The 13733-nt window shown below is 39.7% G+C and overlaps 1 protein-coding gene across 5 annotated transcripts in view; it reads right to left on the bottom strand.

Moving 5' to 3' along the window:
• Positions 1-13075, bottom strand: part of rbm25 (RNA binding motif protein 25) — a 33111-nt gene extending 20036 nt beyond the window's left edge. For 2 of the 5 annotated variants that reach the window (XM_003214523.4, XM_062968094.1), the window contains exons 1-5: positions 12934-13075; positions 6041-6159; positions 5775-5824; positions 2368-2538; positions 730-787 (exon numbers count right to left, since the gene is read on the bottom strand). In XM_003214523.4, coding sequence (XP_003214571.1) covers positions 730-787; positions 2368-2538; positions 5775-5824; positions 6041-6146 — 385 coding nt within the window. In that variant the 5' untranslated portion in view covers positions 6147-6159; positions 12934-13075. Of the gene's footprint in view, positions 1-729; positions 788-2367; positions 2539-5774; positions 5825-6040; positions 6160-7395; positions 7475-8549; positions 8609-12933 lie in introns of all 5 variants that reach the window. The other 3 variants (XM_008103914.3, XM_062968093.1, XM_008103922.3) reach the window with 3 other exon arrangements.
• Positions 13076-13733: the final 658 nt, after the last annotated feature.

Raw genomic sequence — 13733 nt, 5'->3', positions numbered from 1 at the left:
AGTCCACTATTGAGAGGGCTGGTGCTTTCTCACCTCTTGTTTTTGAGCCGATTGTTCAAGTGTCGGCATTTCAGAAATACTAAAAAATTGTATACGTATTTAAAGAAAAAAACTTTTAAAAACTCAAATACTTTGTTTCCTGAATGTTTCCAGTCCTCCCTCCCTAGTCCTTTATGTCTGTAGCTGGTACTAATAGGATCTGATAACTTTTCGGGTCCAATCCAGTGTACAATATCAGTCCTTGTTTTAATCAACATTTTAAAAGAGCTTCCTTGACTGAAAGTGCACCTATTGGCTTCCTGATCAGTGATGCATTGAGTATTCTAGGCTTTTGACAAAGTGCTGGTCCTAGTATGGGAATGGGGTCAACACTTTTGGGAGCCTATAAAGTTTTTCCTAATGCCTAGAGCAGATCTTACTGAGTCTTTGCACAAACCCATGCCCAGCTCTCTCAGATTTCTGATCTTGCCCAATTTGGTTATTGATGTTTGCTTTGATTCATTTTAACCATTGTTTTATATTCTGCTGTTTTTAATTGTTTAATCAGATTGGTATATGAGTTGTTTTTAAGTATGTTTTTAGTTTGTAAACTTTTTTGTGCTGAGCTTAGTCCCGTTTGTAAGCCACCCCGAGTCCCTTTGGGGAAATGGTGGCAGGATAGAAAATAATAATAATAATAATAATAATAATTATTATTATTATTATTATTAAAGAGCCAAAAGTACATACCTTGAAGTTTTCCAGATGCTCCTTGAACTCTCTTCCAACTCAAAACCAAACCACATTTCTGTAAAATATTATTTTAAAATAACATTTAGATAATAGATGATTTGGCACAGAAGAACAATCATCACACCTGAACTTCTGAATAAGGAAAAACAGTGTTAATTCTAAAAATCCCAATAGATTAATAGATGCCTAATAATTTTGAAAGTGAACAATCAGATTCCTTGGGACCCTGGTTGCTTGTACAGGCATCTCCCAAAGTATTTTCATCCCATGTGATGAAATCTTTATAAGAGGCTCTTTTTAAAATATCTTCCAGTTATCTCAGGCAGGGCTTGTAGTAATAATGCATAGGGCATTCTCAGAATTGTGCCCTTATTTTGCCTATGAAAGAATGATGTCTTCATGAAAAATGTTGTTAGAGAACATCTGCTCTCTTTGAAGCCAATATGACTTACCTTTAAATGAGACTAGGCTCCAGATACGAAGTTCTGATTTTGAAACTGTGAACAATGTTCCCTGAGTAAATGTGTTTCCACTAATGGAGAGACACTATTGCATGTAACCTAATACATGCAAATGAATAAGCTAGCACATCTGCTTGTACATTACTTGTAGGACTAAAGTATCAAGAAGTATTGAGTTACTGTGTACAATTATAGCAGGAATTGGCAAAATACAAATACAATATATGTTGGTTGGACTGCACCTTCCAGCATTGCTTACCACTGGTTATATTGGAAAGGGTTATCTAGATTTGCAGACCATGCTCAAGACAAGAAACAGCAAACCCCTGGCCCTCCAGATGCTTTTAATTACAACTCCCAAAAGTCCCAAACAACACAGGAAATGGCAAGAACCTGCAGGAGCTGTAGTTGAACATATTTGGATAGTGAAAGGTTCTTTACACTTTCTCTGGAAAGTTTCTGCTGCTTGCATGAGGTACTTTTGAGGACTATATGAAAATGCTGTCACAGAAGTGAACAGAACAACTCTACATGCCCATGAAGTATTTATTTATTAACGTTATTTATACCCTGCCTTTCTCTACCCCAAGGGGGACTCAAGGCAGCTTATTTATTTATTTATTTCGTGTCAAAAGCATTGCATAACAAATACATTTTAAAATGATAAAAGAAAAGGAAATCACAAGCAAACTAAACAGTTTTAGACCAAAAACGGGCAACAGCAACTGCATTGTCCGTAGCTTTAAACAACTCCTCCTCCGTGCATGAGGCAGAACATTGTGGGCAAGCATACATATGAGGAGTTGTTTGTTCTGCTCCACAGTCACACAAGGTTGGGGACACAGAAAGAGCCTCCCCGAAGATTGAGTGAGATTCAGTCGGGCGTCCCCTGGGCAACGTTACTTGTAAGCGGCCAATCTTTCCACACCCAAAAGCATTGGATGAATGGAAGGCAGCTTATAAATGGCACTTATATAGTGCCTTAAGACAAGACATACAAACTTAAGCTTGAGATAAAATTGGATTAAAATTAAAAAATATCATAAGAAGTATTTTAAATGTTTTCCAAAGCTAATGTTTTAAAATCAACACAGTAAGTACGAGGGAACTGCTACATCACACCAACATATTTAAGACATTATAAGCATAGGCTATGAAAGGCCATTTCACTTACAGCAAGAAGCTGACGTATAAGCATGTCTGATGCCTTTTCAGAAATATTGCCTACAAAAACAGTGGTAGTAGGACCACTATTTTCATCATTTTCCTTGTTCTTTAGGCCTGGATGGTCTTTTCGGATTCCCATGTGTTTTCCAACCATTGACACTGCAGTTGGGACTAATACCTAAAAAAGTAAGAAGAGATGTCTAATGAGTAAGCAAATTTTAGGATAACTTATTAACTAAAACAAAATCAGAGATACACAAGTAGCTTGCTATCAATATGCTAGACCTGGGGTTCTAAACTTTTAAAGCCACTGAGTCCCTTTTGAAGGGACTTTTGTGGAGCCCCAATAAACTTTTGGACACAGGGGCCGCATCACATTTTAAAATTTGACAGAAGGGCCAGGCCAATGGCAGATGGATGGAGAATGTTTATGTGAACTAACTGAAAAAAATGAACAAATTCCTATACACTATGCACATATCTTGTTTGTAGTGCAAAATAAGGAATACAATATTTAAAATGAAAAACAATTTAAACAACATAAAAACATAAACTTAACAGTATGTCAGTGGAAGACCCCAGGGGCCATCCAGTCCAACCCCCTTCTGTCAATTAGTAAAAGCACAAATCAAAACACTCCCAACCGATGGCCATCCAGCCTTTGCAATAATAATAGTAATTATAATAGTAGGAGCAACCCAGGGGCCATCCAGTACAGCCTCCTTCAGCCTTGCAGGAAAAGCATAGTCAAAGCACCCCCAACAGATGGCCATCCAGCCTTTGCAACAACAACAATAGTAGTAATAATAGTAGGAGCAACCAGGGGCTATCCAGTCCAATCCTCAACCCCTTTCCCTCCTCCTCGCCTCTTTTCCCTTCAACCTGCAGCTGAGAGATGCACCATTTCCGCCCTTTCCCCCCTCTTTCTCTTTTCTTCCCGATATGGATTTCTCTTGGAGGTTCATTCTTCTGTTCTGGTTTTACCTGGAAGCTTCAGGGGAATTTGATGGAAGATGCCCAGACAAATTCCTAGGCTATGCTGGCGGGGTATTGGGGAGGCCCCATGGGCCATGGAGGCAGGCTCTAAAGGCCGCATACTTCCTAGGCAGGGGGAGCAGGGGATAGACGGACTGCGGGATCCACATGGAGCCCCTGACTGTGCTTTGTGGAGCCCTAAGGGCCCCGTGGAGTATCCCTGTGCTAGACTAACAATCTTGTAATAAATCTTGAAACAATAATAGTCTCAGTAACCAATTCTTCGACACATCACAAACAAATGTTATTTATAAAACAGTAATTTTAGGAACTAGATATTTTGGGTTGAAAATACTTCTCAGCAATAAAGATTTCTTGCAATTATTTCAGTTAATTATATTCAATGCAAAGCTCACAAATTGCAACAAATATGCTTTAAAAAGAAATGCAAACAGAAAATGATGCCTACATAAAATGTACACAGTATGACACCTTACAATTACCTTCAGGTCAACCACTTTCCTTGAAAATCGGAGGCATTTGTGAACAAACTGACTAATGTACATAAATAAGGAAATTCTACATTCCCTGCTAGCCAAGATTTGCATTGTAGGAGCCAGTATAGGAAGGGTCATGTATATGGTAGATGCAGATAGCACTTTGCAGATAGCTTCTTACACTTCCAGTAGAGGATATGATTCTAATTGTTTCAAGTTTGAAGTTGATGAGTGTGCTCAGCCTGTCAACTTACAGCAACTCCATGAATTTCACGGGGCTTTTAAAAGCAATGACTATTATTGTTTGCCACTGCCTTATTCTGAAATATAACCTATAGCATCAGCTACTCCTTAGCAGTCCTCCATTCCAGTACTAAGCCGGACTCTGCTTACCTTCCAAGATCATGTAGGATCTGATGTGTTTTCAGAGTATTATTTTTGATTTCGTGTTAGAACTGAAAAATGCTATTAATGCCAATTTAATGCATTTGCAATGCATCGTTTAGTGACACGGTAATTCAGTTTTACTAGCAAAATGAAAGTTAAATCAGCCCTTTATAAGAGATACAGACACCTACATAAATTGTAATAATGAAATGTATGGGGACACAATATATCTCATGAAAACCTTTCATTTATTTTTTAAAACATATATTATGTGTAAGATAATATACACTTCCAAGATTTGTATGACTTACGAGTAACAAGATAAAAATATGTGCAAGAGCTAGTTATTGTTTTAATGAGATGCAGTGGAGTCTGGAGCAATGTCCTTCAACTGTTTTGAACACTTCCCCACTTGACTTAGCTCTTTGTGATTTCTTTTCCCAGAAGTTCCTCCTGGTTGGGAGCAGGGAGCACATGGCTGCTCCCAGCATTTGCAGCAGGGAGAGGCCACTTGCATCCTCATATTTTTGCTCTTCTAGCAAGCTGGGCACAATCCTAATGGGAATAGCTAGGACTGCTCCCTTACATTGGCTTGGCAGCTGATCCAAGTGGCTATCAAGGCTATTCAAAGGAGAATTTATGGGGTGGGAGAATATTTTCATGAGACACACCTAGGGTCTACAGGCGACACACTAGTGTGTCACCACAGTTTGGAAAGCTCTGCACTAGATCTTAAAGAGTAGGCAAAGAGTGTGCATCCCCATCTGAAATCCTGTGACTGCTTTCTCCAGAATTCTAGAGCTTGTAGTTTAGGGGAGGGACCTTTAAAATGTCCTAGAATTCTGCAGGAGACAACCACAAGATTTCAGATGGGATGCATACTCTTTCAACTCTAGTGTGATAACACCTTTAGTAACATCTTGATTTCACTACTGTAATACACTATGCATGGGGCTGAGCTTGATGAATGTTTGTAAACTTCAACTGTAGTCTGATTACTACCAGACTGCTGATTAAAAACAGCACATCCTTGTTACAACAATTCTACTGGCTTCCAATCTGTTTCTGGGAACAATTTAAAGTGACGATTTAGATCTATTAAGCCCTATACAGTTCAGGGTATTTGGCTGGTTGTATTTTCCCATATGAGACTTATTGAGCTGCAGGAGAGGCACCTCTCTCTATCCCACCACTTTCACAGCTATGGTTGTTTGAAAAACGGGAGAAGACCTTCTCTGTGGCTAGTCCTATGCTTTGAAGCTCTCCATACATGTTAAGATGGCTCCTTCTTAGTTTTACTTTAAAGGATAAGAACATTTTTTCCAACAAGATTTTGGGAACTGATTTTAACAAAAATGATTTTTATGGCACTGTATTATTTTTTTCAATGTTTTAGATTTTTACTGGTATTATTAAATTAATTATGTTGCTTTTTAAATCTTAATTTTGTATGTTCTTAAATACATTATATGTCTGGATTTCCAGCCTGGGAAAATGATGAGATATAAAGAAAGTAGTGGGTGGGATGGAATGGAATGCCATACATTATACTTACAGTTGGTGCAGGAGCCATAATACCCATGGGCACAGGAATCATTGGTGTCCCTATGAAAAAAAGATGTCAATGCTTTTAGAGCAAGGATAAACCATAAATCTCTTTTGTGCAAAGATGTACATCAGAAAAACAATGAATACTCTAAAACCAATTTTTCCCCTGTTGACACAAAGCACAACAAAAGTATGTTTCATTCTGATCTACATGCATTTTTTATGAATGCATTGAAAACATGGATGTTTTCACAGGCCTCTGATATAACTTACCAGGAGGTACAGGTGGAGGAAAACCTGGGAACTGTGGAGGTGGCATTCCAGGTGGAAGAGTTGGGATACCCATAGGAGGGCGATTCAAGTGAGGTGGAAAAGACATGTTTAGCAGTAACCTGGGGGGAAAAAACAAAGTGATCAGCTTAAAATGTATTCTGCTGTATTGTTGTTTCGAATCTGTATCCATGCTTCTCCCAAATAAATAGCATGCATTAAGCCAAGTAAAAATTATAACTCAAATGATTTGCACCCAAAACAGGACTTATACAATCTAGTGAATCTTCTCAGATGTACCTAATATGGTACATTCTTAAAAAGTGGTTTCCATTATCCCCTCAGACCAATCAAATTGTTAATATGCCAGAAAAAAACAAACACGGTCATATCATGATAGACAGGACAACTGTTTTTGTGCATTTGTTCTTAAGATGTGGATGAATGTCACAATTAGAATTCAGAAAGCTCTTTTTCTCACAAACATTAGCTTTTAATGAAACTAGATTAAAAAGCAAATATCTGGATATGCAGGGACCAGTCAGTTAGACCTCCAAAAAAGCCAGACAGAATTCAATGAAAATTATACTGGAATATTGCACCCTACAAATGCAAAGCTAGGATTAAAACATGAATAACGCCCCCAAATAGGTAGATTATGGATTTATATCACTTCAGAAATTATATAATATGGTATCATTTGATGATGTATGTTTGTAATAATAAATCCCATGGGATTTGGCAAATTAGATAGAATCATTGCATCTGCTGTGGCAGATGCAATAGGTGCATTTTATGAGTATATTTCTATCTATATGTATTTTCCACATTTGTATTTAAAATCATGTCTGACTTATGGTAACCTTAAGGGTTATTTCTTGGCAAGATTTGTTCAGGAGGGTTGGCCATGGCCGACTTCTGAGGTTGAGTGTGATTTGCCAAAGTTTACCCAATGGATTTCCATGGCTGAACAGGGGTGCAAATCCTGGTCTCCACAGTCATAGTCCAAATGCTCAAATTACTACATCATGCTGGCTCATACATTATACAAAAACATTGTAAAGCCTTAGAATAGACATTCCAAACATTTATTAAACCAATAAATTCTGAATTATTGTCTCTAGTTGGATTCTTCTTCTAAGCTGACAATATTCTGTCATTCATCTAAAGGAATATGAAGCCTCCAGTAAATCTCTTGCCAACTGTGATTCAGAAAGTTAGGACTTCTAATTCCCAAATATTTACTAAGGAGAGCAACAAAATTACTTCCTCTTAGTTTAAATGGTATCTGAATTAAGAAAAACTGGAGTTAATCAAGAGTAGATGGACTATTAGCTTTGATAATTTCTGGTACTCACAATCAGTTCCTAGATCAAGTATTCTTTAATTCTAAGTGAGTGTTTTTGTAATGGGCTCTGGCAGACAGAATTTCAGGTTCTAATAAAAAACAAAGCACATCATGTAAAATCGAAACCTGCCCACACATCTTCAAGAACACATTACTCCAAAATACTGTTAATAATATAGCTAAATCCAATTAAGAGATATAGAAGAATGAAGGACTACTATGCACTGTTACAGTTCCTCCTTTAAACTAAATACACTTTCTAGGTTATGATGCATACTAAGGATAATTTCTCCAAAACAAAAGCAGACTATTTTTATCCATTGTCTGATAATATCTACACACTATTACTGGGCTATGTTCTATGTGGGACTGTGCTTAAACTCTTTTAAAATTCATCTGGTTAAAGATTCAGCAGCTAGGTTGCTGATTCATAGATTATATGGACTATATCACACCAATTCTGAAACAGACCTGTATGACTCCCACAATTCAAACATTGGTATTAATATATGAAACTATCAAGAGAGTCCATCCTCCATATCTGTGGGTTCTGCATCTATGGATTAAACTATCCACAGCTTCAAAATACCCCCCTCTCAAATCCAGAAAACAAGCCTCAATTTTGTCATTTTACAATTTTACTATATGATTATATATAATGGGCTATATATAAGCATCCATAAAGTTTGATGTTCTGGGGGGGGGGGGGGGTGACGGATGGTCCAACAGACCAAGGGCCCACCGTATTACCTTCAGCTGTTCAGGGCCTGAGGTTATTGGACAAGGCTCTTCTTCTACCAACAGGTGGGGGTAGGCTAATAACTATTATGGAACTGGCCTTTTATGTAATAGTGCCCCTTCTTCTGAACACTATCACTGAATCCATGCTTTAGTTAGTTTCAGCTTGTTGAAAAAAGCTTTATTCACAAGCTTATGCTATTTTCTTGCAGCAATCCCACACACACATGTAAGAGTAAGAAGCACTGAACACAGCAAAACTTATTTCTGAAGAGATATGCACTATAAATTTGACTAAAACATTTAGAAAATCTAAATGTTATGACCATATTCAAAGAATATGGAAACTAGCTCTGGATAGGTTAGATGTTCCCAGAGTATGTTCTATCTCCAACTTGCTTAAATGGTAAGTTTTAAGATATCTACCTAAATTGAGATTCAGAAGGCCATAGCCGTACAGCAACAACACATTCCTAGAAACAAATCTGTAATAATAAACATAGGTTACACACAAATTTGTTATAGTTTTATTAACACAGAACAATATAAAAACTTACAAAAATGTATGTATATACCGTACCCGCATGGGATTTTCTCTAGTTTAATCATACTTTTGTAATCTGGTGGCCTCCAGACATCCTAAGAGCCTACAAATCCCATTTCAATGCTTGCCTGATCTGTTGATCATAATAAATTATTCATTCATTCATTTTAATCCAACAATGTTAGTTACAACAAGCCAGTGTGACACAAGGTGTAGTAAACCCTACTGTAATGTAATCAGCTTGCACTAGAATACACATCAGGTTTATCAGATGTCATTCGAGTTGGACTAATAAGACAAAAACTATTACCATATTTACTCAAATCTAATCCTCACAATTTTTGGCTAAATTACCTTACCATAATTGAGGTGAGCATTAGATTTGCATCATATGGTAATCCTAGTGCTGAGACAAAGCAAAAGGGGGAGCTGCACCTGGAGCTCCTCTTCAAGGGACGTCATCTCTAATTAAATTAACAGGGCTCAATGCTATGGAATCCTGGGATTTGTAGTTTGGTGAGGCACCAGCATTCTTAGGCAGAAAAGGCTTAAAACCTTGTCCTACAACCCCAGGATTCCATAGCATTGAACCAAGGCAATTAAAGTGGATTCATTCTACAGCAGGGGTCCCCAAACTAAGGCCTGGGGGCCACATGCGGCCCATCGAAGCCATTTATCCGGCCCCCGTGGTGCCGGCTCCCTCCTCCTCCACCGAGGAAGGCGTGTGCAGCACGAGGGAGGAGGGAAAGGCGCACACCTTTCCCACCTCCTCCCTCGCCTGGTGCGCGCCTTCCAAAGCTTTGCTTGTTTATAATAGTATTTTAATTATTATTTAATTAATTATTAAGGGGGTGCTTTGCTAGTGCTTTTGGTGCACAAAGGCAGAAGGGGGTTGGACTAAATGGCCCAAGGGGTCTCTTCCAACCCTCTTTACTATTATTATTATTAACAGAAGGAAACAGTATAGCACAGCAAACAAGATATATATGCTGGATTTCGAATCACAAGTCGAACACTTCCCAAGCATTTAGGACTGTGTGATTTATTATTATTATTATTATTATTATTATTATTATTATTATTATTATTAGCAACATTGAGACTGGGTGGCCATCTGTCAGTGGTGATTTGCTAGTGCTTTTGGTGCACAAAGGTAAAAGGGGGGTTGGACTAAATGGCCCAAGAGGTCTCTTTCAACCCTCTTTAGTATTTTTATCATGATTATTATTAACATTGAGGCTGTATTTGTTTCCGTTTTGTTTTTTTACTTCAAAATAGGATATGGGCAGTGTGCATGGGAATTTGGTCATAGTTTTTTTTTTTAAACTATAGTCCGGCCCTCCAATGGTCTGAGGGACTGTGAACTGGCCCCCTGTTTAAAATGTTTGGGGACCCCTGTTCTACAGTACAGATGCACCCCAAGGATTTCTTTTCCACTGCTGGAAACGTTGGGTGTTTCCAGCAACAGTAATACACATCCCCCCTCCCCCAAAATCACAAAGAATTCACTTTTTGTTGCTGCACATTACATTCAGCAGCAGTTTTATTTATTTATTTGATTTCAGGGTTTTGAAAATAGAGGTGCACATTAGATTCAATGGTGCATTAGACTCGAGTAAACACAGGGTAAGTGTAGATACAACATAAGACTTTTTAGGTCTTACCAACTTGTCACAATGTGGTCTAAAACTCAAACCGACAAGCTAAAATGGGTAGAAACTGTAAACAATTGCTGATTTTAATCTAGCCATCACACAATGATGTTGAACGAGGTAGCTGAAATATTTATAATGTGATTTTATAAGATTTCTCTAAATATGCTTTATGATTTACACAGGATCTCCCAGCACTGAACTGGACTTTCAGTCTAATTCAAGCACAGTTCCATGGAAATTCAATTTTAAGCAAATACTTTTAATGCTTAAAGTGTTTTCAATATACTTTATGGAAGTCTTCCACTCCGTCAACAAAACATCACAATGAATAACCTCCACTAAGAAGAAAATTACTATCTTAAAGCAATTCCAATGGCTCCAGTCCATAATATCAGTAAAAATGGTACAAATCCTAAATAGCTAATTATTTTCTTTTAAAGTCTGTGATTCTCAGACATGTGGGAGATCAAAGACAATAAGTAAAAGCCAGTATGCTTATACTGTCTCATAGTATAAGTAGACCAGGGTAAAAATTGACATTTTAGACCCTTTCCACACAGCTGAATAAAATCTCACATTTTCTGCTCTGAACTGGAATATATGACAGTATGGACTCAGGTAACCCAGTTCAAAGCAGATACTGTGGAATTTTCTGCCTTGATATTCTGGGTTATATGGCTGTGTGACATTAGGAATGGGAATACAGAAAAAAAAGTTGCTGAAAATTTCAGTCTTCAATCTTTCTCTTGCGCAAAACATCTGCCCTTAAATGAACAAAAAAAAAAACAAAAAAAAAAACACAAAGGAAGTTTGCAAAGAGAAATTGGAACTCACTCCTAGCAGGCAAAACAGACAGTGGTCCTTTGGCACACTAATATTAACATTAGTTAATAAGCCATATTCATGAGGGGCCCTTAGTTTATCATATCTCCTTTCTGGCATTAAACTACATTCCAGTAACTACCTCCACCATTCATGATTATCCATGCACCGTGTCCTTAGGCAATATCTTCCCTCCTGCCTTTGTTTCCCATCATTAATACTGAACTTGCTACCTTACCACCATAAGCACAAGTTTTGCATTTCTATGGGGATTCATATACAGTCTTCCTATAAAGCTCTGTTCCTAGGCATTTCATTCTATGCATCTGAGGAAGTAGTATATCTATCCTGTAGAATTAATGTAGTTTGCCACCACTTCAGCTGCTATGACTCAATGCTCTGAAATGCTGGGAGTTGCAGTTTGATGAGGCACCAGCATTATTTTGTAGAAAAGACTAAAGACCTAGAAAAATTACAAGCCAATTCCCAAACCATTGCGCCATGGCAATTAAAGTGGTGTCAAACTGTACTAATTCTACAGTGCAAATGCATCCTTTGTCTACAGAAGCTGATGCTATCAACTTCTTTCTCTCAGTTACGTTTCTATAGATCCCTTTGCATATATATTTTTATCCTGTCAGAGGCAAATTGAGAATAAAGTGCAGGTCGCTTCTGGTGTGAGAGAATTGGCGATCTACAGAGAAGTTGCCCAGGGGACGCCGAATGTATTATCATCCTGTGGGAGGCTTCTCTCATGCTGGGACTGACAGATGGGAGCTCACTCCATCTTGCAGATTCGAACCGCCAACGTTCACATCTTCAGGTCAGCAGTTCAGCCAGCACAAGGGTTTAATCCATTATGCCACTGAGGTTCCAGCCTTTGCAAATGAATATACGGCAGTCATTCTCAACCTATGGGTCCCCAGATGTTTTGGCTCTCAACTCCCAGAAATCCTAACAGCTGGTAAACTGGCTGGGGTTTCTGGGAGTTGCAGGCCAAAACACTTGGGGACCCACAGCTTGAAAACCACTCATATACGGCTATGTCTTCAAATGTCTTATTGTTCACATGAGGATACCTAACATCCCTGCAACATTTGTGGTAGTTGCATTTCCCATTGATTCTCCACGCCTAGTGCATAATCTGTAGGTACACCTACACTGCAAAATTAATGAAGTCGGATGCCACTTTTAACTGACATGGAACAGTGCTATGGAATCTTGGGAGTTGTAGTTTGGCGAGGAACCAGCACTTTTGGGCCGAGAAGGCTCAAGATTTTGAAAAACAACTCCTCTTATCATTTTGTTTCTATATTAATGTGGTGCCAAAGTGCATTGATGCTACAGTGTAGAGCAGGTATGGGCAAACTTTGGCCTTCCAATGCTGCTGAGGGTGAAAAGGAAAGGCCCTGATGCTGTAAGGGATGGTGGGAGTTGTAGTCCAAAACACCTGGCGCGCCCACGTTTGTCCAGGCCTGTTGTAGACTCACATAATGTCATTTGAACTCTATTGTAAATGCATTATATGGCAGTGCGGATGGGGCCTACGCCTGGATGGGGAGTGGGGCCGCTTTATACACAGCCCGTCCCCTTTAGCAGCAACTGTTTGTTATTTAAATGAAAAGGGGTTCCCGGCGTCGCCCAGTCCTCCAATCCCTGAAAGCGGTGAGAATCCTCTCCCTTCCATCCAGGCCTGAAGCACCGAAGGAAGCCATTCCCAGACCATTCCCGCCCCCCACCCCAGCAGCGGCGCCCCGGCTGCCCCTGCCCAGGCCTCCCCACTCCTCACCGCAAGGGCCGCCGGAGGAAGCGAGGCCCGTCCCTCTCGACGCCCCTGAACCCGGCAAAGGCGAGTAGGCCGCGAGCGCACCGCGCAGAGCCTCCCCAAACGACGACGACGCGTGACGCTCCTGGTCATGTGATCAGACGGCGCCGGCGCCAGCGCGCCACGCCATTGGCTCGCCGTAGGCCTGCGGCGCGACGTCACGGTGAGAGTGTCGTTTCTCAGAGCGTAGTGTCTGCGCATGCCTGTTGCTGGTCGATTCTCCCCCGCCCCCCCGCCCCCCCCCCCAGCCATAGGAGGCAGGACTAGGAATGCACTTCCAGTCTAGATTAGACTACTGTATTTCATGTTGTGTTCCGGGCTGCATGGACATGTTCCAGAAGCATTCTCTCCTGATGTTTCACCCATTTCTATGACAGGCATCCTCAGGGGAACCAACCTGGACACAGCATATTATTTGAGAACACAGTATTGCTGGACCACTCTAACAACCACCATGTGAGACTACACAGAGAAGCCATCGAAATCCACAAATATGTGGACAATTTCAACAGAAAGGAGGAAACCATGAAAATGAACAAAATCTGGCTACCAGTGTTAAAAAAAAACCTAAAGTCAGGACAGTAAATAAAGAACAACACTCTGAAAACAGGAATTCCAGATAGGAAACTATCAGGGCCAGCTAACACCTCCTAACAAAGGTTTCCCTTAGGCAAAAAGCAGCTAGGCTTTGAAGCTGCAATTCACACTTGTCTCGGGCAGACGAGTTCTTTCTCCCATCCTGGACCTTCCACAGATATAGAAAC

The sequence above is a fragment of the Anolis carolinensis genome, chromosome 1 (assembly GCF_035594765.1).
Source record: "Anolis carolinensis isolate JA03-04 chromosome 1, rAnoCar3.1.pri, whole genome shotgun sequence".
Taxonomy (NCBI): domain Eukaryota; kingdom Metazoa; phylum Chordata; class Lepidosauria; order Squamata; family Dactyloidae; genus Anolis; species Anolis carolinensis.
Note: the sequence above shows the minus strand (reverse complement) of the source record. Positions and strands in the feature narration are given on the sequence as shown.